This window comes from Convolutriloba macropyga, chromosome 1, assembly GCF_964194025.1.
Source record: "Convolutriloba macropyga chromosome 1, txConMacr16.3, whole genome shotgun sequence".
In the NCBI taxonomy this organism is placed as follows: domain Eukaryota; kingdom Metazoa; phylum Xenacoelomorpha; order Acoela; family Convolutidae; genus Convolutriloba; species Convolutriloba macropyga.
In genome coordinates, this window is record NC_134468.1 from 28,715,292 (window position 1) to 28,738,812 (window position 23,521).

At 33.8% G+C, this 23,521-nt stretch overlaps 1 protein-coding gene across 1 annotated transcript in view; it reads right to left on the reverse strand.

Annotated features, from left to right (window-relative positions):
- The window catches only part of LOC142337200 (uncharacterized), a gene marked incomplete at its 3' end in the record, with an annotated part of 46,756 nt that overhangs the window by 1,554 nt on the left and 21,681 nt on the right, over positions 1-23,521 (reverse strand). Inside the window, exons 7-13 of the mRNA XM_075386372.1 lie at positions 21,899-22,077; positions 16,857-16,968; positions 16,340-16,437; positions 11,686-11,823; positions 11,050-11,164; positions 6,413-6,610; positions 496-658 (exon numbers count right to left, since the gene is read on the reverse strand). Of these exons, the coding sequence (XP_075242487.1) occupies positions 496-658; positions 6,413-6,610; positions 11,050-11,164; positions 11,686-11,823; positions 16,340-16,437; positions 16,857-16,968; positions 21,899-22,077 (1,003 nt within the window). The remainder of the gene's footprint in view (positions 1-495; positions 659-6,412; positions 6,611-11,049; positions 11,165-11,685; positions 11,824-16,339; positions 16,438-16,856; positions 16,969-21,898; positions 22,078-23,521) is intronic.

Consider the following 23,521-nt stretch of genomic DNA (forward strand, 5'->3'; position numbering starts at 1 on the left):
GCAAGGAGGGGATATTCTCGAATAGAATTTAAGGGAGCGATTTATTAACCAATCAGGGACGACTAAAACTTTCCGTGTATGCTCATACTCTGTTAAACTGGATAGAATAAAATGCGCCATGCTAGGGCAATTAGTCGAATTGGAATACAAAGCGAAGAGAATTTCCGACTGGCGGGTCGGTGGGCGCGCTTCGCTCGCCGCGATAACCGACCCGCGATGTCCGGATTATATATCCCACAGCGCGTGAGAGGCATGGCCGTGAACAGCGGTCCGCAATTGCGCTTAAACTGATATTCAGTTATCTGGACTGTACGCCAACTAATATTGTGGTAAAGTATAGCACAAAAGGAGTGACGATTCTCTGCTAGGAACCAAAGGGGGGGGGGAATTGTTGAAAAGATCCCAATTAACTTCTAATAATTCGGGTTTGATGTACATAATTACCCCTGAAGTTGTCTCCCTGTGAATAATCATACGACCTTCATACTGACTTACACTGATTCATGATGTGGCAGCAATTTCTCATATTTAGAGCTGCTGACAGATGACTTGAGTGAGTGACCTCGAGTTCGCTCCTCTGAAGATGCCCCGAGTTTTCCACTAGTTTGCTCATTAGTGTCTTCTTTTATCTCCACTTGTATAGTGCCTATAGCTTCTTCTAAACAGCAAAAAAAACTTTCGTAATCGAAATCTACCCGGAAAATTCCTACGCTACAAATTTTTTTACCAAGTTTTTTTCGCATGATTCATGCTTAATTCTGTATGGCCTACCAGAAATGCATCTCTGATCGGGGTTTAACTCAGGAACAATTTCTTAAACGAATTTTCGGTAACTGACGTAAACACATGTTTTTCCCCTTAAAAAAACCTAAGAGGCGAATGCGTTGAACTCTTGCTGAAATTTTCTTCGCCTCATTATTCGCATTTTTATATTACTCAAAGTTTTCAACATAATTATATACGCAGAGTTATAAAATTACGCACAGTTATAAATAAATTGAAATACTAACCAGAGTTTACTAACTGACGAATATATATATATATGTGTCGAAATTGAATTGAGTTACCTCCTAGCTTTTAAGGATACTACAGTTCCTAGCTCTCAGTACATTTTGCCTTCAAATAGCAAAATCTTTCTCTTTCCTTGAATATTCTAATCCTGCCAATCAAAAATAGATTTGAAGATATTTGGAAGGCGATTGTTTTTTACCTATATAACTCTATAACGTTTGATAGAAAATGAGCCAGTGACAAGAACAATTAGAGCCACAGAAAATTGCAGAACATAATGCCAAGGTTGAACCAAACAACACATTGCCCTTTACGATTACCCCCTTTTCGAAAAGTTGGATGTGTAAAACTGTGGCACCTGCATAAATTACCCGTTATCTGTTTATTTCAGCCGTTTTGCAGCAGAATATATCGCAATAGTTGACTCCCCAGACATCTGAAAATTTTTATCGGGCAAGATCTTACAATTTTCTTACAAAATTGTCCTATTAGTACTTATAAGATTATGCGTCGCTTGACCAAGACTTTGTAAGACATTATATCAGGTCGTACACGATATTTTTTAAAATCAGATCTGATCAGATCTTACATGATGAAAGTTCACTTGTGTCAGATTTTATTCGATAAAAATTCTGCGTTATAAAATCTTATACGATAAAAATTCTGCCTGACAAAAAATGATTCTTGTGTAAGATTTTATAAGACTCTTATAAGATCTTGAAAGAGAAAGATTCAAAAAGCTATGACTCTTCGTTTTAATAAGATTTTTATAAGATCTTATACAATAAAAATTACTTAAGTTTGGCATTTTCCTCAAATTGAAGACAATTCAGCTTCGCTTTCAAGCAGTAGCCAAAAAGCTACAGCATGCAACACTTATGTGTCAGAGCAACAAAGACAAAGTTATCTTATATTGTTTTTTGAGACTTATAAGATATGGTGAAAAAGGTTATTCGAGTTTTAGGGGCTTTTTCTGAAGCGGTGAACATCAATTGGATTTAATTTTTTTTCCAAAGACAAAAATTATCTTGGAGTGCTAAGTTGAGCCATAGTACTTAGTTGAGATTCATAATAAAACTTCCGTCAATAGAGAATCGACAAATTGTTTTTGTTTCCCAATTCTTTAGTTGACCGATAGTTTTTTAATTTGATAGGATTTTGGTTTGAAATCATTATAACATATCTTATCAGATCTCACACGATAAAGTTTCTCCCCTGCGTGATATTTTATTTTGTGAGATCTAATAAGATACTTATCAGATCTTAGACGACGAAAATTCTTCCCTACGCGAATTTTTACCATGTAAGATTTGATAAGATTCTTATCAGATCTTATAAGACAACAATTCAGCAGTTTTGAATTATTATATTATCAGATCTGATAAAAATCTTATCAGATCTTACAGGATTAAAGTTCACATAGGGCAAAATTTTTATCGTTTAAGACCAGGTAAAATCTTACACGATAAAAAGCTTTGATCTGCATCTTATCAGATCTCACACAATAAAATTTCCAGAACCACTAAGGTTATTTCAGTTCAGATTTTTGTTTAGTGCTCTCCGTCAAGTTGAGCGCATGCTCACCAATTAGTATTGTAAATCATGAAAAAATAAAATTATTCTGTATGAATACCAATTATAGCAACCGAGCGTTTTCAGTCAACTTTCTTGAGACAAGTTTGGATTTTTGATTAATCAGTTGATTTCGGCAAAACAGTCGCATAGGTCCGCAAAAGTGATCCCAGAGAGCCTTTATGTTAATTCTCGTTTTCCCTTTGAATGCATTAGGAACCAAACATTTCAAATAATTCAACAAATTGTATTTATGATTTATGTATTGTTATGATTAAAAGATCAAAAAACTTAGAGACAATTGTTTTTATTGCCCAGCTTTAATTTTTTTTAGCGATCTTAGTTATTAAGTTTAAGCTGTTTTGTTGTCTGAATTTTATCAAACAAAAGCTTCGAATTTCCTGTTAAGTTTTTCATTCAAAAGTTTCCAGAAACAATATACTTATGAACTCTTGCATATGCTTATTCTACTATGCTAATATCTTCCGATGGGGGTCTTTATGCAAGCACAACTCGATGCAATAAACAATAACAATTTAGTCTATTAAAATCCGCTTGACAAAGAGGGTCCAACATTTTGGGGAGAATTCTCATAAGATTCTTTTTTTTTCGGTAGCAATCATGCAAACCTTTATCCACCAAATTTATAATAGGCAAAAAGTATTGAAATAAAGGGAAAGAAAATCACAGGAATGAGGTGAAACGTATATATGGTAATAACATAACCATTCTTAATTAAGTTTTTAACCCATGAAAAAATCTGCCCTCATAACTGATCGGCCATTTTTTACTTGAAATGTTATGTTCTTACAAAAGCAATTTGAATTTACATAAAATTAAATTATCAGAGACTAAGAAAATTAAGGCAAAATATTGATGGGAACTATATAAACCATAGTCCTTGTTGATTCCTTGTTTCCCGCTCCCAATGTTTATATTTGTTATTAAAACATTTGAAAGTATAATAGACAAATGCATTAAAAATAAAAGACAGTGTCGCATGGGAAATTTAGCTTGAAAGAAGCTTTTGCGCATTTTTCACAGCCACAATAATCTTCAATTTGTTTTTAGTGGAGCACAATTTCACTCAGAGAGGCTATGGCAAATGATTACATCCGTACCACCCAGAGTTGTGTCTCAGAGCTTTTCAGCGCTGAACCGGCACATTTCAAGAGTAAAAATTTAACTCAATTCTAAAACATTGTATCTCCAGAAAATTTTTATGTGCAGTTTTTCTTCATTATGATTATATTGATTTCACAGAGTTCTAAAATTATCCTATATAGTCTGGAAATTACCCATACTCCAAAATTAGGTCTGAGCAGAATAATGTCATACTTTTGTAGCTTATAACTGGTAATTACTATAGTAGTATACACACTATTTATAATTTATACTTAAGCTAGTTTGTAGGCAATTAACACAAAGACCATTTAGCTTAGCGGTTAAGACTTGCTACTCGAATTCATTATTACAAGTACCCAGGCGGAAGTTCGAATCGCATATAAAGCAAACACTGTTCGCGGGAGTTAAGCTGAACATATTGTTTTTTATGAAGTAAACTTGGCTCAAAAATCAGGCTGGCCAGTGTAAATTGTGACGTGAACAGAGTACTGAGCATCCTAAAAAACAGAATATCTTGCGATTTAAAAACTGATTCAGCGCTGGTTTGCTCTGCCACCAACCTTCGGGCATGAACCTGAGTATAATGTAGGATCTAATCAGATAAGAAAAGGAGGTTTAAAATGACTGCTCAAAATGACTGCTAAAAAATATCAAGTCTAGCAGACAATAGTATTATAATATGTTTAGTTATGCAATGTTCATATACGCTTACATAATTGTAACAACTCAATGGTATAACTTACCTACTAATGTGTATTTGAGGGTTGCGTACACAACATACCCAAGCCTGGGCCTCGACTCAATAAAAGACTTTAAAAGTCTAGTAGGGGTGGGGGCAATATTGACTATAATTACACGGTCGAGCTTCCTAGTTAAAGTCGAGCTCATACCTTTTCATATGTCGAGCTTAAGTCTTTTCATAACTAAGAAAGTCCAGTTAGGGTCTTTTCATGGGTCCACCAATAGTCATTTCATAACAAAAAAAGTAGAGTAGAGGTCTTTTCTTGTGTCCACCATTAGTCTTTTCATATGTCTGCTTTTTTTCAAAATCCGAAATTTTTCCTTTTTTTCTGCTTCTGTATGTACATCAAATCTTAAGATAAATGGTTATGGAAGCTCATGTATATTACCACATTAATTGATTCAATGAAACCAGCTAGCTTAAGTGTATTGGTCCTAGTCCCATTAGACATGACAAAATTTCGGCGTTATTTAGTTTGTTTTCCCTTCCAAAGTTATGAACTATCTTTTTTTTTTTTAAAAAAGCAGGTTTTTGAGGGATTAGTGGTTCTTCTGAATCGTAAAAAAATGAAGGAGCATACACACTGGCTACGTTATATGCAGTTTTGCACGGACAATTCTAATGACAAAAATGCAGATTTATGAAAAGACCAATGATGGACCCATGAAAAGACTTTAACTCGACTTTATTTGCAAACATTGTGTCGAGCTTGAGTCCAGTCCAAATATTGGGTTGAGCTAAAGTCTTTTGTAAAATTTTTGGTCAAACTAAAGTCTTTTGTTAAAAATCTGAGTGGAGCTAAAGTCCAGAATGTCTTTAAGTCCAGCTAAAATCTTTTTATAGCTCAAATGAGTCGAGTATGGTCTTTTCAAAGTACATTTGGGTCGACTATTGTCTTTTCATAAGTCTGTACCTAGAATGGGGTAAAAATATGCTAGAGCATTACAGAAGCAATTCATTTTTGTACAAAAATTTACTGCTGCTGAAATTTCCTCGTAAGCATATTGATTTGATACTCGGGCCATAAATTCTCAATTACCAAGCGCAAATCATAAAAAAGGTTGTGTTTATTTTTGAAGTGCGTTTAACGCTTACCAGTTGAAATTGCAAGTACGACGAGAGATTAAACGCTAAATTGCTCTGCAAGCAGCAGAACACGCGAAAAATCATTTTTTGTTGAATTCAACTGAAAAAACATCTTGATTTACTACCTCACACGTTAAGGTAATTTTGCCTGTCCTAAATTTACGTGAAATTCACCCTAAAATAACTTTAATTGTTAAGGGGTCCTTTCAGATGAATCGTTTTTTAAAGTTTAAAGTCAGGTTTTTTCTCTTCCTTATGAGAAACAAAACAACCTTTTTACGAGACTCCTATTCCAAAGTAAAAACTCCGTTAACGAACTTGAAAACCTTAAAAATACCTGAACTTTTATGTAAAGCCTCATAAGGAAGAGAAAAAACCTGACTTTAAACTTTTATTTTCGGTTTTATTTTACTTTTAAGTCTATAAAAAAGCCTCAATTGAAGCAATGATTGCTAACCAGGAACAGGGTGAAACGCACGGTTTGAAAAGATTTTTGCGGGCAATAGTTGAATGGGATTGAAAATTATTTTTCAGCTTTAAATTCTTCGCAAATCTTAAATCGTTAAGTATTGATGGCGCTTTGCTGTAAAAAAATTTATTGACCTCAATTAACTGTTTTTAATGTATGCTTACAGTAGTTTTCACTAATTCTTCGGCTCAACTACAACAAGCATAGAAATTTTTCTGAAGATGATTTATTGATTTTCATATAGTACAATGTTATTGAAGTCTTTCACCTCGAACGTACGAGGTCGAAGATTTCTTATACAATACTCTGTATGAAAATCGATAAGACATCTTTAATTTAATTTCTATGCTTGTTGTACTCGAGCCGAAGAATTGCTTCTAATATAACTAGTATGTTGTATATGTTACCTCTTCTATTTACTGTCGATTTGTCTTCTGATGACCGGGGTTCCGTCTCTTCCAAAATGGTGGCAGTTGGAGCCGTTGCAGCACTGACCGATCTTCCATCATCCGGTTGCTGAAGCAGATTGTTTATGTCTCTTTTGGAACAAGATGAACTGGGATGATCTTCATCTGACTCCTCGGGAAGCACTGCTGATTTCCAATCTGTATCGAAATTCAGTTTAGACAAAGACAATCAACATAAAAGAACCCGACTGACGACTGAAGTTGGCGAATAGTTGCTCTGAAACGTCGGGGGGGGGGGGGGGGGGGGGATGGTTTTCACAAAGATGAGTGATTAACAACCCCAAACTGGTATTTAGGCCCATCAGAATCGCCATATTACTAGTACTCGTCTTGATGGCCTTTACGTGGCCGACGTCCGAAAAGGCAATTTTCAATAAACTGTTCGTTTTGTGGAAAAAAGGAACAATATTTGGTCCCAATTTTTACGTTTCATATACCATTTTCAGCGTGGGAATATAGTTACGCAAAACGCAGAAATAATTTACTTATATCCTATAAGTCTTTCATTTTATAACTAGTATTCGTGAATAATTGAGAGCAAATTGAAGGTCTTAATCAAAACTAATCAACAATTAGGCTTTCTTTCATTCTGCTTAGCCGATAATGTACTTTTTAAATTTCGGTTGCATTACATTTAATCGTTTTATGTCGGTGGATGTGATAATAGGAGCTTTAAAAACAGCTAAAGAAAGCACAGAGTCGTATAGAGCTGTATTAATGTTTTGAAGTATTTTAAAACATTGTTTTGGTTTTCAGACGAAAACTTATTACATGTATTTTCACGGTTTTCAGTAATTTTTTTTGAAAATGTGTGCTATATTTTTGAAGTATATATGGGTAACACTCAATTGTAGGAGGTCAGTTGTTTTAGGTCTGCAAAAATGTTCTGATTACTTTCATTGAACAAATTTTTAAATAACAACATGTAACGTTTTTTCAACAGTTTAAAACTTGATATGCCTTTTGAATAATACATTAATACCCAGTATTAATTGGAAGATTCCAATCTTGTTTTATCCGTTTCTCCAGATGGAATGCGATGCAAAAAATCTTTTAAAGGTAAATAATTATACAGTTTGTCATTCATAAGAGCATAAGAAGTGAGAAAAAAATATAGTAATTCAATTCACGCTTTTCAGTTTTGGCATTAAATCAAAAGTAAAAATTAATATTCTTGTACTGATGCAGTGAAAATTGCTATCTTAAAAAACTTTTTGAATCACATTTTTTAAATAAAAATATCAGTCAAAAGCACGCAACCAATTCTCAAAATTCAATGCATTAAATGAAGAAAATTGAGCACAAAGGAACTAATGAGATTGTAGCACAACCTGAACGAATTCTTAAGAATTTTACAAGCTGGCCTTTCATCTTGTAAGATCTTACAAGACAAGGCGGCTCGGTAATGTGCAATCGCACATAAGGTTCCGACCCCGCTCATCCACAATTTTGGCATAATTGTCTACCAAATGAGGAACAGATAGAAAAACACAAAAAAATTCAAGTAATTTTCAAAAAAAACTGGTGTATGAACGAAAAGATAGCCACCAAAGCAAATAACTTAGTGGAATAAAAAATGATGCATTAGATTGATGGGATATGCCGACATTAAGAAAGCGAACGAAGACGAACGGCAAAATCAAACAACAACAACAAACATAAAATACATCAAAAAATTTATGTCCGTTTTGAAAAACAAAACTTAATAACAAAGTCAAAATAGCGTCAGATAAAACTGAAAATAAACAAAATAATTTGTAATTCACCAGAAAAAAAACGGTTATTCACCAGTTCATAATAAAGCTTGGTAACAATTAGACAAAAAAGAACAGAAACTTTAAAGTTAGAAAATTCGCTGAATGTAAAAAAACAGTTAATTTCAAAGTAATGAAAACCATTAGGAATCAACTAAAATATCCCATAGGTCCCATACGTTTACAATTACCAATGCTTCTATAGAAGGGAATTAAGAACTCTTGGTATTCAATTTTCTATGCAGTTATAAAAAGAACATCAAATAGAAAACAAAAAAAAAATCAATAAAACTTGCCAGAAATTGCTTTGGAAGCCGTAAAGCCAGACTTTGGCCCGCAAAATATGTTTGATTGCACCTTCTTCGAACACCGATACTGTATTATTTGGCCGCTCATTAATGGAAACCAGCAACAATTAGACAAAAAAGGAAAAAAATGCAAAATTACGTAATACTTGTTTTCTTTCGAAAAAAAAGACATGAAAGCCTTTAATTAAAAATTGAAAAGTTGAATATGTTCGTCCGTTCTTCCAAAGGAAGCCCCTGACAACTGCAATTATCCAGAATTTGTCTTACGTCTACAAAAAGAACGACAAATATAACAAAAATCAAAAATTCATTTACTTTTCTTTGTGGAAAAACCCGTGTGGAAGCCAGTAAAGTCATAAGGAGTTCTCTTAAAACATTAGATTTTGTGACATTAATCCCTTTGACACCTTCTCTTGACAAAAATAATGTCATCTTTAACCTTTAATTAACGAGATCAGGTAACAAACAGACAATAAAAGGAACAAAATTGCAAAGTTGAAATGTTTTTTTTTTTTTTCATTTTGGAAAACAAGTCATGAAAGCCGTTATCTGTCTTCTAATATCAAAACGTCGGCTCATTTACTCTTCCAGGAAAAGCCAATCAAACAGGTTCATTGTACAGAAAAGTAAATAGGATTAAAAAGACAAAGTAAAAACGACAGTTGAAGACAAAATTAAAAAATTCAATTAAATTCTTCGAGACAGTATTGTCGAAGCGGTAAAGAACCACAATCTATATCTTTAAGGATTTAAACATAATCAATTGCGCGTTTTTTTGAACGCAAAAATTGTGATATATGAATGACAATAACGTGATAATTTGACAAAATTAGAAAACATGAAAAATGGGCAAATACCTAAAAACTAAAAAAAATTTGTGAGCTCTAGTAGTATCGAAGCCAGAACACCATAAAATAAAGCGTATATCCGCAATGAAGACTAATTTTGAATTCAGCTGAAAGAAGGAGCATTTTTTGAGGGTTGACATTAAGCTCCAAATTGACCAAAGTAAGAGGAAAAGGGAGGGACAGTTCAATAAGCCATATTTTATTTAAAATTCAAATAATTTAAAAGTCAAAACGACCATAAGCTTTCAAGAATTCAACTAGATAAAAACATTATGAGCTATTTAGGAAGCCAACAGGACCTATCGCTAGTGAGCTTTGATTTGAATGTTCTGTTATTTAATTAAAATAAAAAAGATCAAATTTTTTTAATAAAAAACCGGCTGATGACAATCCGAATAATTTTTGGATTGTAAGGGTCCAAGATTGGTACGGAACTAGTCCTGCCAATATTGATTGTCCATTAGGAATATTGAATTTTTGGAATGTCATTGATATAGATTTTTTGTTTGCTAAAAATCAAAAGTAAATGCTGCATTTTCGATAATCAAGGAATAAAGTTAGCAAAAAACGGCCAAGTTTTATTTACAGAGCACTGTCAACGGAAGTTGAAGTGGAATTAACTCGCTTTTCAACCTACAAAAATTGTGATAGTGGTGTTTGGGTGTGCACTTCTTGCAAATTTAATCAGAGTGGACTAAAGAAACTTATTTCGTGCTGTTTTTGATGAAAAAGTCTGAATTTTGTGAAATTTTTAGCCGGAATTTGTGACAAAAAAATTCATTGAAAAATGCCGACAATGTATTTTAACTTTAAACGTAAAATCAACAACGTTTTCATGAAAAATTTTATCAAATTTTATCAAAATGGGCGAATTTTTAGTCAAAAATTCCCAAAAAAAGGAGAATGAAATCAACGGAATTCACTCCATTTTCTCGAAAGTTCAAACCTCGCTATCTACCTGTCAAAAACGAAAATCAGAAAAAATCTTTTTTATTCCATATTCTACGCCGGACGAGCTTTATAATGATACCAGTCTCAACTCTCTACGATGAGTATATCGATCGGCCAAAATTGACTGAACAAAAAAAAACCCAGTTGAATATATATAGTTCCTCCCCCCTCAAGAGGGGTCGGAATAATAACCATCTTTCCTAAGAATTTTGGCAGAAATTATAATCTAATAATCATTTATAAGAGTCTTGCACGATTCTCTCTATCCCCGTGACGTTACTGAAATTGCTAATGCTTTCTCACCATGTTAATCCTAATAAGGACTTAATACGGCAACTGAGAAATCTTAGCACAATTGTATAACAGCGGGTGGAAAACAAGATCTTTAAGACATATCCCGTGCAAGACTACGACTTGATTAAGTTTTCTAGGTTTGCTCAATCTAATTCAAGCTGCGGCGTTTTGCTTTAACTAATTGTCCGATGTTTCCTTTTACCTTTTGCTTTCTTCGGTAAGCTATAGCATTTTAAAAATTGAATTGAAAAAAAATAATCAGAAACTTCTTATGAAACGCAAAATCAAAATCATTATGAGCTATAAATGATTGCTTGTAATTCTTCTAAAAAGTAAAAGAATTGATTAATTCGATTAATTTCCCGTTTTGGCTAAAAAAGGTAAGCACATATATTTTTTCTTTTAAAATAGTAAGGAGGTACCTTTGCTCTGTTTGCGTATGAGTGAGAGTGAGCTGTCTTCTCTTTTGAGGTCCAGGCTCTTCACAGATCCACGTGACACCAGAAGGGGTCTGTCAGCCGACACTATTTGTCTTCCCTGCGTCAACAAATCAACAATTTATACAATGTTTATTCACCAGATTCAGTTCACAGACCAAAGCGAAGTCTAATCAAGTCATTTTCCCGTCCCAGAACAGATCGACATTGTCCTGACTTTCGTGCATTGGAAACTTTTCCAAACTATGCATTTTACAGCAAAAAATGCCCCAATGTATACTCAATCATGACTTGGTCTGAAATCTTTTTGGGTTCGAGACCTCAGTTTGGATTTCAAATCGTATAGGGAAGAAGGTACCTAACTTAAGACACGTTGGAAATAAGGATGTTTAAGGCAACTGTACATAAAAATTTACGACGTTTAACACTCAACGGTGACAAACCACATGGTTGTAAAAAATAGAGTTTTTGTCTATACTTTCACAATAATTTTTGATGCTTAAATTGGGCATTTTGTCCATCCAATTGAATATATGCACATTTTGATGTCAACGATTTCATTTTGTAAATAAAGCAGGTTTTGAAGACTGATGGTGAAAATCTGTGAAAATAAAATCGCACCTGTCTAGCGAGATACTTTTTGAAGTTGTTCTGAATGAGTGCGGCTGCCTCCTGTCGTTTATCCATCTCACTTGTAGTGTAAGAGTGCACAGCCTCGTCGTTCAATTTCTCTTGTCCTGCCGACTCTCTTTCAACTTCCTTAGAATAAACTTTCTCCTATGACCTCAACTTGGTCTTAAACGTGCTTTGGATAAATCGAAATATCATTTCCCCATTTGAGATACAAGAACCTTGTATTTTCCGGTATACTAATAACTTCTGACCAACTTGCTGCATTGAAACAGGGTACACAAGAAAAGTATGTATAATCACTTCTATTATTCATTTTCTGACGTGTCAGGATCTCGACGTGCTTTAGCTAGTATTCTTCTTCTTGAATCTTGCTAAGAACTTGTTGCTAAGAACTTAGTGGGGGGTACATGCTCAACTGGATTGTTTTGTTTACCCGTACCGAACTTTGAGTCTATATCAGTACTAGGCAAGTCTTCTGATCATAGCTCTGAATCAGTACTGATACCTAGACTTGGATTTAGACTTGCCCAGTACTGATAGCGACTTGGTGTTAAGTACGGGCAGTCAATTTAAGCTGATCGATATATTCATCGTAGACAGTTGTGAGTGGTATCCTTAAAAATCCCGTCCAGCGTAGAATAAAAAATCGGAAAGATTTGTTGAGTTTCTTTTTTTTGCGGGCAGTTATCGAGGTCTAGAATTCTGTGAACATTCCAATTATAGAATGGTAAAATCCCTTCTTTTTGTATACGTTTATGCTCATTTTTTAATATCAATTTTGCAATAATTTGTTAAAATTGTTAATAAATGTGTTATTGATTTCCTAAAAACATAGGAGACGATTGCTTGGTTGCCGAGTTATTTGATCTGACAATTTTAGCTCAATTTTTTCACACTTTTATTTCCGTTTCACAGGGTTTTTTGATGACTTAAAACATACACAATCGAAAAAACGTCCTCTTAAAAGTTTTGATCTTTTTTTAAACCAAACTATGGCAAAATCGATCTGATACTACTCGTGCAATAATTTGTTCAGCAGCAATTTTTTGTTTTACTGTTCTTAATTACAGGTCAGAATAGTTAACTTCAGAAGTCAATTACTCTAGCAAAAACTAGCTTATATATTTATAAATCAAAAGAGACAAAAATATTACCTATTATGCTTTCAGAGTAAATTTCATGGTTTTTATGGCTCCGACAAAGTGTTTTTGTAAACATTATTTAAAATCTTGTAGTTTGCCGGCATTTGTGGCACATTTTGCAGTACCATTACTCAAAATCACTAATCAAGAATTCATTTGTTTTACGCTAAGGTGTGTAAATCGCCCTATATAATGCTTTCAGTTGATACCTAATGGCACTTAACCTTCTGAATATGTTTGTTTTGATCAAATCTCAGCAAACTTCTAAACTCTCTCACTTATCACCTAATTCTGTCACGCTGTAGCTAAATTCTAGTATAAACAAGTTGCACGTGATTGACAATTTAAAATTGTCAGTGTTTATAGCAATTGTTGCATGGCTTCAATGCCACGAGAGCTTTCAAAATTTTTTTCCTTCGAACAAATGCCCAATTTTAAGCTTTTTGTTGTCTCATCAGATTATCACCTTTTTAATAGGTCGCATTGGTTTTGATATAAAACGAATTGGGGCAAAAATAGGGTTTTTTGAGGAACGTACTGATTTAGCGGCTTCGAAACAGTTTCCTTGCAAATTAATTCTGAACTTTTGAGATTTGCCTTTGTTTGTCGTTCTTTTTATGTGGTACGGCAAAACAAGGATAATGACAGTTCTCAATAACTTGCTACGGAGTTATATAGGAACGTATTGAATAAATTCAGCTGAAAGAAAATGGTCTGAATGTCCTTGAATTAAATTGTATTGAAAAACTTAAGTGGAGTTTTGAAAAATGCTGAGTCTTGTTAATAACATGTCTGAATCCCTTTCTAGAAAAGCAAACAGTAATCCTTGTTGGATTTTACAGCTTGCAGTTGCTAATTTAGTGGTTTTGACACTTTGTGTTTTGATATTTTTTAAATAAATTTTTGATACTATTGATATCCTTTTCAGTGGATGGCTTTTGTTGTTAAGGGCTTCAACTTTTCTCAAAAATTTTATAATTTTTTTTAATTTTTGGATGAATTTGTCAATTTTTATAGTCGCACGCCATATTCTGGATAATGATAACCCAGAAATTTTTTATGGATTCAATTAATATCTATTGTTTTTATTAACTTTAGAGCTCAGTGTTCAACATTTTCATCGTTGTTTCATACATTTTGCTCTTTTGTTCTTTTCATGTTAAAAAATTACATAATTTCACTTAAGAGCGGCCCTATACATTTTCCAGACATTTTAAGGCCTTTTTCCGGTGCATTTTAGAGGTTTTGATACTTTTTTGATGCTATTTAGACGTTTGTCTGATTTTAACTAATTGCATTAATTTTGTTTTTAACTTAGTGTAAAAAAGAATAGTTATTGACTTTTCGTAGTAATAAACGTGTGAGTCTGTTTATTAGTTTTCTTAATTATCTTGCCGCTTAGACTCTTCAATGAAGTGGGTGGTTTGTGGGTTCTCCTTGGTGGCCTTTTTTATCTCGCTGTCTCGCCATTGGCTTCGAAGGTGTTACATCAGTTTCTATTTACTATTTTTTTTAGTTGAAAGTGGATGTTGCTATGATTTTGTCCATTTTTCTTCTTGATATTAATTCTACTTGTTTCGGAATCCCTTTAATGACAGGTCTCATCTGCCTTGATGTGAAACTCAAGTTGTTTGTTTAATTTGGATTTTGTCTGACGCTATTTTAATTTTGTTATCTTTTTTTAAATAGGAACTGAGTTTGACCGTAAATGATGTTTCTGTTGTATGTGGGTTGCTTGGTAATCTTATTATGGGCAGGCATCATGCGTTCTCCATTGCAGCATTATTCAATTCATTTTCTGGTTTCCGCATAGAACAATTTTTTTCTCATTTAGCAATTATCTCCAAAACTATGTATTTTTTGAATGTTTTATTTCTCTTCTTCATTTGGTACGATTGGGGTTAAAAATTTGGATAACTGGGGTCGGAACATCCTCGTTAAGATCTTATCAGGATTTTTCAACAAAATTTTCATCGTCAAGTTCATGATAAGGCATTTCAAATTGAGCCAAGATAAATTTGATCCCATGGGACATACTGTTAGGATGCCGAAAGTTTTGTTCACTGGAATCACACAAACAACATTCAGAATTAGAGTCCATTTTCCAACATATGTGATTTTTTCTTTAGTCAACAACTACCAATGTTGGTATGTTCAGTTTTAGAAAAATTTAGTGCGGACTGTTTGCTTCAATCCCGGGTCGAAAAAAAAATTGGAATAATATGTAAGCAGTAAACTTACAAAATATTTCAACGCCCTTACAAGGTTTCGAACCTCGCACTTCCTGCATGTCATGCACTTCTTCTTCCACTGCGGCTTCTCTCACTAAATTGTAGTATTGTTGTTTTGAATATAATTCAATTTCACTCTACTTTGTGTAAAACATGCGCGGTGAATTTCTGTAAGATTTGTGATTTTTAGCGGTAAAATGTGGCGATTTGTTGTAAGTTCAACGCTTACTCTAGTGGTGAAATTAGATAAATTCACCGCTTAAACACGTTTCAAAAAGATGTATGGTCATTCATGGGTAAATTTTCAATGCATTTTTTAAAAACAGTATCTTAACTTTGTTGAACAAAAGACAACTCGAAGCGTTGTTATTTCACCGCATTCACTGCTGATCTCGCAAGATTTTAACACTTTTTTCTCAGCGGTGAATTTATTCAAGTTCACCACTAAGTTAGGCAGTGAATTTATGCAATTTCATCGCAATAACCGCTTATCTCACATACTTTTTTCAGAGCGCTGAATTTATGTAATTTCACCGCTAAAATAAGCAGCGGTGAAATTATGTAATTTCATGGCTACCAGGCAATAAAATTGTTTTTCACCGCATTCAACATCTGATCTCAGTAATTTCACCGCATTCACCGCTTATCTTACAAAACTTCACGTCTTCCCCGCTTATCTTACATAATTTTGCGTTGAATGGCGGTGACAACTCGACCCGGGATTCTTTTTTGAACATGCATTATTTAGTCACGAAATGGGGTCAAACTTACAAATTGATCTTCAAACTAATTTTAAAGACCTTTCTTTAGCAGTAACGAAAGATTTTTCTTCTAAAGATCTATCTTGCATAATATTGCTGCTGCAAGACATCTTTCATGAGAGCTATTTTAAGCAAAAGATTATAGAAAATAATTGGAAACTAAGTATGACAGAATTTTCAAGTTGAAGCCTCAGCCTCTCTAGCTTTTTAAATATCAAAATTAAGTTTAACCCCGTAAATATAGGCGTTTTTTGGCAATTTAGGTTTCAACAGCTAAAAGATCTAAACCAATTCTTTCACGTTTTTCAAATACTTTTTCTTGACAACAATGAATTTAATCCGGGAGTAACTTCGATTTTTTCACCTAATCCTTGTATGACGATACTAAAAAATCATACAAATAATATATTACATGATACGATTACGAGAATCATATATCACATAGTTTGACTACTAAGAATCATGTAGGATGGATGAGCCACCAGCATAAATACATTTTTTAACTAACTTTAGGTTTTGGGATGTTGTTTACTTGTTCACTTTTCCCGGAGATCTCTACTGATCCTTCTTCTTCCTCTGCAAACACTTCTTGTCTAGCCCGCCATTCTTAATAAACAAAGGAAAAATGACTAAAATTCGGGATTGGGTGAAGAGAACAGAAGAACAGGATAACCTGTCTTTCAATAAAGAGTCTTTTAGAAAGGAAAAATGTTCAAAACTGCGTCAAAACCATAAAATAAAGCCACAATAAACTATAGCTGACTGATGATCCAGGGTTCTAATCATATTTAAGTTATTATTAAGTTACTTAGACATCGTTCGATCAATTTTGACAGAAAATGGACTTAATGTCAAAACATATTGGATCTTGGTTTCTCCAGTCCTATATTTTTTGTTTTCACTATTAGCCATTATATGGCTTTTACTATTTTGAGCACAATATTACCGTAGAGAGATGGGGTAAGTTTCTTCTTTTTCAACACATTGATTCGGTGCTTTAGGGTGATCATTAATTAAAAGCTAACTTCTGAACTGGCGTTGGATGACAGAAGCAGCAGAACTGCGTCGCTTGTCTATCAGCGTCATTGAGTCCCGTGACGTCAGAATGGGCCCGTCTGAGCTAATATAAGTTCCATCCTTAAAAACAATCCGGTTATAGAACTTTATCCGAGGTAAAATTGTAAAAGAGCACTCAGTTTCTGGGTGAATGCAAATTAAGCCGAAGTAAAAGCAAGCCGAAAGTTATGTAATAGTTATGTAGTCTACCAGAAATAATACACTACTCAATTAAGCAATAGGAGTACTGATTTAGTACGGCAACAAAACTGCAATTACACAGTTCTCCGAAACAAACGAAATGACTCATGACGTCAATTCATTTGGTCTAGAGTTAGTCTTAGCTGCCTAAAACAATTATGACACTTCTTTCTGAATTTAAAAACTTGCAAGATTCTTGCAAGATATTGAATCCAGGCTAAATTTTTCTCATTCAGTTCGGTTTGTACTTTATTTAATCAATTGTAATCTGCTTCAAAGTGCTTTTTTAATACATTAGTACCCTGTTTTAGTTTTTTGCAGGGATTTATATTTATATCTTGCAAGATTCTTGCAAGAACCTTGCAAGTTTTGAATCATCTTGCAAGTTTCTCGCATGATTTGAATCCACTCATCACCAGGGATAAATATTAGTTGGAAACCATTTTTCAGAAGGAAACTTCTAATATTCTAGGATTTATAATAAAACAAGGAGGTTCGGTAATGTGCACATCCCCATCTCCACGTGCACCCCCGCTCATCCACATTTTTGACATAAATGTCTACCAAATGAGGAACAGATAGAAAACCCCAAAAATTCAAGTATTTTTAACTTAAAATGTGTATGAAGCAACATATATAACCCAGTGGAGTAATAAAAGGCTGCATTAGATTCATGATATCAGTCATTATTAAGAAAGCATGTCAAGACGAGCAACAAAATCAAACAAAAATAGCAACAAACATTAATTACATTCAAAACTTTATGTCCATTTTTTTTAAAAAAAAACCTACTAACAAGCTCAAAATATTGTTGAATAAAAGTGAAACTAAACAAAATAACCTATATTTCACTAGAAAAGATATGGGACCACTCAATGAAAAGGCTCGGTGACAATTAGACAAAAACGAACAAAAAAACAAATTGGCTTATTTTTTCAAAAACAATTAAACTCAAAGTCAGAAAAACAATTAGATGGCAATCAAAAACATCCAAAATGTTTATGATCACACACACGCCGCTATAGGAGGGCATTTAAACCTGTCAATAATCAATTTTTTATGCTGTTATAAAAAGAACAACGAAAAGAGACAACAAAAAGAATTTCAATTAAAATTTTCGACAAAACGCTTGGGAAGCCGTAAAGCCGTAACGCCAAAATGTGGTATCGGCCTGCTCATAAAGGAGAATAGCTAACAAGTAAAAAGAGAAAAAGGGCAAAACTAATTACCATTTTTTTTTAAAACAATTACTTTCAAAGTCATGAGAGCTATTAGCTACAAAATGAAACAATTAAGTAGGTTTGCCTATTCGTCCAAAAGAAGCCCGTGAGATCTGTAATATGTCAGAATATGTCTAACGTCTACAAAAAGAACGTTAAAAATAGACAAAAAAATTAGCTTACTTTTTTGCGAAAAACCCGTGTCGAATCCACTAAATTAATAACGAAAATTTTATAAAACATTAAATTTTGTACACCTTCACTTTTTTTCGACAGCAATAATGTCATATGTGAAATGTAATTAACGAGAGCAGGTAAAAAATAGACAAAAAACAACAAAAATGAGAAGTTAAAGAACATTTAAAACATTTTTTTGAAAACAATTGTTTTCAAAGTCATGAAAGCCATCAGCTATCTACTAACATCAGAACAAAGGCTCATTTATTCCGTCAGGAAATGCAAATTTGACCTGTCCTTATCCAGGTAAGTTCCAACGACTAAAACGAAAAAATGACAATTAAACGTAATTGTAAAAAAAATCAAATTTAATTCTTCTAGAAAGGGGTGTCGAAGCCGTTAAGACCAAACGATATGCCTTTTTTGTGCCCTATTTTGAACGCCACTAAAACAATATGTGAACTGTCAATAATGTGATGTGAGAAAACGAGAAAAAAAATTTGAAAAATTGTCCAATGCCTAAAAATAAAAAAAATGTGATAAATGCCCTCCGCTATAGGAGGGCATTTAAACCTGTCAATAATCAATTTTTTATGCTGTTATAAAAAGAACAACGAAAAGAGACAACAAAAAGAATTTCAATTAAAATTTTCGACAAAACGCTTGGGAAGCCGTAAAGCCGTAACGCCAAAATGTGGTATCGGCCTGCTCATAAAGGAGAATAGCTAACAAGTAAAAAGAGAAAAAGGGCAAAACTAATTACCTTTTTTTTGAAAACAATTACTTTGAAAGTCATGAGAGCTATTAGCTACAAAATGAAACAATTAAGTAGGTTAAGTAAAAAGAGAAAAAGGGCAAAACTAATTACCATTTTTTTTTAAAACAATTACTTTCAAAGTCATGAGAGCTATTAGCTACAAAATGAAACAATTAAGTAGGTTTGCCTATTCGTCCAAAAGAAGCCCGTGAGATCTGTAATATGTCAGAATATGCCTAACGTCTACAAAAAGAACGTTAAAAATAGACAAAAAAATTAGCTTACTTTTTTGCGAAAAACCCGTGTCGAATCCACTAAATTAATAACGAAAATTTTATAAAACATTAAATTTTGTACACCTTCACTTTTTTTCGACAGCAATAATGTCATATGTGAAATGTAATTAACGAGACCAGGTAAAAATAGACAAAAAACAACAAAAATGAGAAGTTAAAGAACATTTAAAATATTTTTTTGAAAACAATTGTTTTCAAAGTCATGAAAGCCATCAGCTATCTACTAACATCAGAACAAAGGCTCATTTATTCCGTCATGAAATGCAAATTTGACCTGTCCTTATCCAGGTAAGTTCCAACGACTAAAACGAAAAAATGACAATTAAACGTAATTGTAAAAAAAATCAAATTTAATTCTTCTAGAAAGGGGTGTCGAAGCCGTTAAGACCAAATGATATGCCTTTTTTGTGCCCTATTTTGAACGCCACTAAAACAATATGTGAACTGTCAATAATGTGATGTGAGAAAACGAGAAAAAAAATTTGAAAATTGTCCAATGCCTAAAAATAAAAAAAATGTGATATCTAGTAGTAACAGAGTCAGAAAACCATAATTTAACGCGTAAAACCGCAGAAAGATTAAAACTTAATATAGTAAAATAAGGAGGATGAATATGAACTCTTTCTTTGCTGACGCTAAGCTACAAGTTGACCAAAATAAGAGAAAAATAGTTGCAAAGTTCAATAAGCCATTGTTTATTTAAAAAGCAAACATTTTTAAAATCAAAACGACCAAAATCTTTCGAGTAGAGATAATAGATACAATAATTTGGAACTGTTTAGAAAACCTTTTGGGCATATCAACAGTGAGCTTTGATATGAAGTGTTCTGTTCTTTAATTAACATAAAAAACTCTTTAATTTTTTTGATTACAATACCGACTGATTGCAATCCGAACAATTTAACGATTGTAACAGTCCAAGATTGCACCAAAACCAACCCCTCTATTGCCATTTAGAGCATTCAGCTGTTCCAAATTCTTTCGATCTAGATAATTTGTTAGTTAAAAGATCAAAAATAAATGCTGCGTTTTTGATTATCATAGAGTAAAGTTAGCAAAAAACGGCAAAATTTTGATTCTAGACTACCCTCAATGGAAGTGGAAATAAAACTCTGTCTTTGTATTTTACAAGGATTTTGATTGTTGTTTTGGGGTGTGTATTTTGGGCAAATTTAATCAAAGTGGACAATAAAAGCTTATCTCGGGCAATTCTTGATGAAAAAGGCTGAAGTTTGGAATATTTAGCCAAATTTTTAGCCAGAAAAATTAAATGAAAATTGTCAACAACACTTTTTCTGTCTCTAAAATTAAAACTAACAGTACTCTTGTAAATAATTTTTACAATTTTAGCAAAATTGACGAAATTTTAGGCGAATTTCCGGAAAATGTGAATAAAAACATCGGAAATCCGTCTATTATTCACAGAACTTCAATCATCGATAACTCCCTGTAAAAAACGAATATTAAAACCGATAAAAATAATAAATAAGAAAAATGGACGCTTGTCAAGGGAAACGGTGGCAGAAAGAATTTCCGCACGAGTGTTCGATGAATACAAAAACTTGCAAGAATCTTGAAAGGTCAATTTGCAGGTGAACGCATACCGGTACCAAGATTCTTGCAAGATTGGGTTTGGATTCACTTGGAAGAGTCTTGCAAGTTTTTCTTTTCGGCATTTTTTATTCGGTGTGCGCTAGCTTTTGCATGAGCTTCTGCAGTTTCTTTGACGACTAGAGACGCTGCATTTTTGAGCTCCAAAAGAAGCGCACCAGAAACTAGCCACCAAAGAAAAAAAGCGAGACCCGAAAATCGCTAACAGGCATTTTTCAATCCAATCATTTGCTGGATTTAAGACTTCTGATTTTTTTTAAATAAATTTTTTTTAGTTATCTTTAAAGTACAGGTATCATTAGCGTAGAGAAAAAACCTAATATTGTTTTGACTTGTTTGATATATTTGAATAAAAACAGCGTTGAGTCGGGAAACGATCCTCTTTGAGAACGCAATTCAACCAGTTGGTTGGATGATTTCTTGAGACCCGCTTCGACGTTTCTTGTTTGAAATATTTAACTCAAAGTATATAGGTTTGACGGCGTATTCCCACAATGGTAAAAAAAAATTAGGTCCGACCGAATAGGTGCGATAGGTTATTTGTCTTTATGAAGCCAGTATTATGTTTGCCCCGTATTTAGGAGTGGAAGGATACACCTTTAACCATTATAACTTGTAGTAATGATAGGTTAAGGGTAACCTCGCCCGGGTAGAGCCCCCAGTGCCCGGTGTCCTCAGTAGTGTGATCTGGTAGTCCTTGAATTTACTCACGGCATAGCATTAGTATTGCGAATTGATAGTCAACTAACTTGCAAACTTTTTCGTGCCATGTAGCCCTTGAAGTTACTTTGAATTGTTGTGGCTGCTGAGTTCCTTTTAGCCATTTCGTCATCAGAGAACTCGTCCTCGCCGTCACGTTTATTACCGGAGTCAGATGCGCTGTCCACCACCCTCTCACCCGTCAACGACTGCTGACGTGCTCGGTAGTCTGTACGTGTGTTCCGATAATGTTACATTTTAAAGGCTTTAAAATGAAATGGACCGAAGCTCTTATTTTCGACATGATAGTGCTTTTTTCATCATAGAAAGCCCGATTTTCAGAGCTAGGCGGGCCAATTTTTTGTGGTCATGTCATAATATGTAATGGATTACAAATAACAGCTGTCTAAATCTGCAAAATCTATCCGTCTGGGTGCAACTTCCTGCAAAATTATGTACAATGAGTCAGTCTTTTAAAAATGTCTCGTCCGTTCGGGGATCAAAACACATTTTAAGGACAAGGAGTTTTGGGGGTCACTAGGGGATAAACGTATTAAAACCAACAATTTTTGCTAGTTCTGCACCCTAGTTAGTAGTTAGATACAATTTTTTTAAAACGCGGGAGCCATCTGGTAATTCAAATTCTCATGACATTCGTGAAACCTCATTCGGTCGCAACAATATAACTCTTCATTTTCACCGCAGTATATCGCACGTAGGGGAGACAGAATGAAATGACATCTAACAGACCAAACTCAACACTATGATCAGATTTTCGTAAGTTATCCCGGACCTAACGCCAAGCCAATTTCAGTACTGGACAAATCTAAATCCAAGTCTTATTTCATTACTGATTCAGAACCATGATCATGTCACTTTTTACACTTGGCAGTCTAAATCCAAGTCTGGGCTGAGACTTGGCAAGTCTAATCCAAGTCTGATTTAAGACTTGGCAATCCTAAATCCAAGTCTGATTTGATGATGATGATGATGATGATGATGATGATGATGATGATGATGATGATGATGATGATGATGATGATGATGATGATGATGATGATGATGATGATGATGATGATGATGATGATGATGCTGATGATGATGATGATGATGATGATGATGATGATGATGATGATGATGATGATGATGATGATGATGATGATGATGATGACGATGATGATGATGATGATGATGATGATGATGATGATAATGATGATGATGGAGGTTTAGCCACTCTTTCCAGACCCAAAAGTGGTTGTCGATAATCAAACGGCTTGACAGAATAAGTGTGTTTTCAGCAGCTTCTTGAACTCTTCAAAGGTTTTTGCGTTTCGTATATAATCAGGTAGCTCATTCCGTCTTTTAGCACCTTGAAAACTGAAGCTTTTTCTCATGGCATCTGACGAGCATCTTGGGTTCGAAACAGTTTCTAACGTGAGGGTCAAGCAGAAGTTGTATTCCTTTGAAAAAAAGTCTTTATATAGATAGGGGCCATCCATCGATCAAATTTAAACATGAGTGCTAACAATTTGAAAAGGATCCGTTGCTCAATAGGTAACCAGTGTAAATTTTTGAGTAAATGTTTTGCTGAGACGTTGCGTGAATAACCCAATACAAGCTTTGCAGCCAAATTTTGAAAATTTTGAAGTTTTCTGATAAGTTTTTTACTTAAC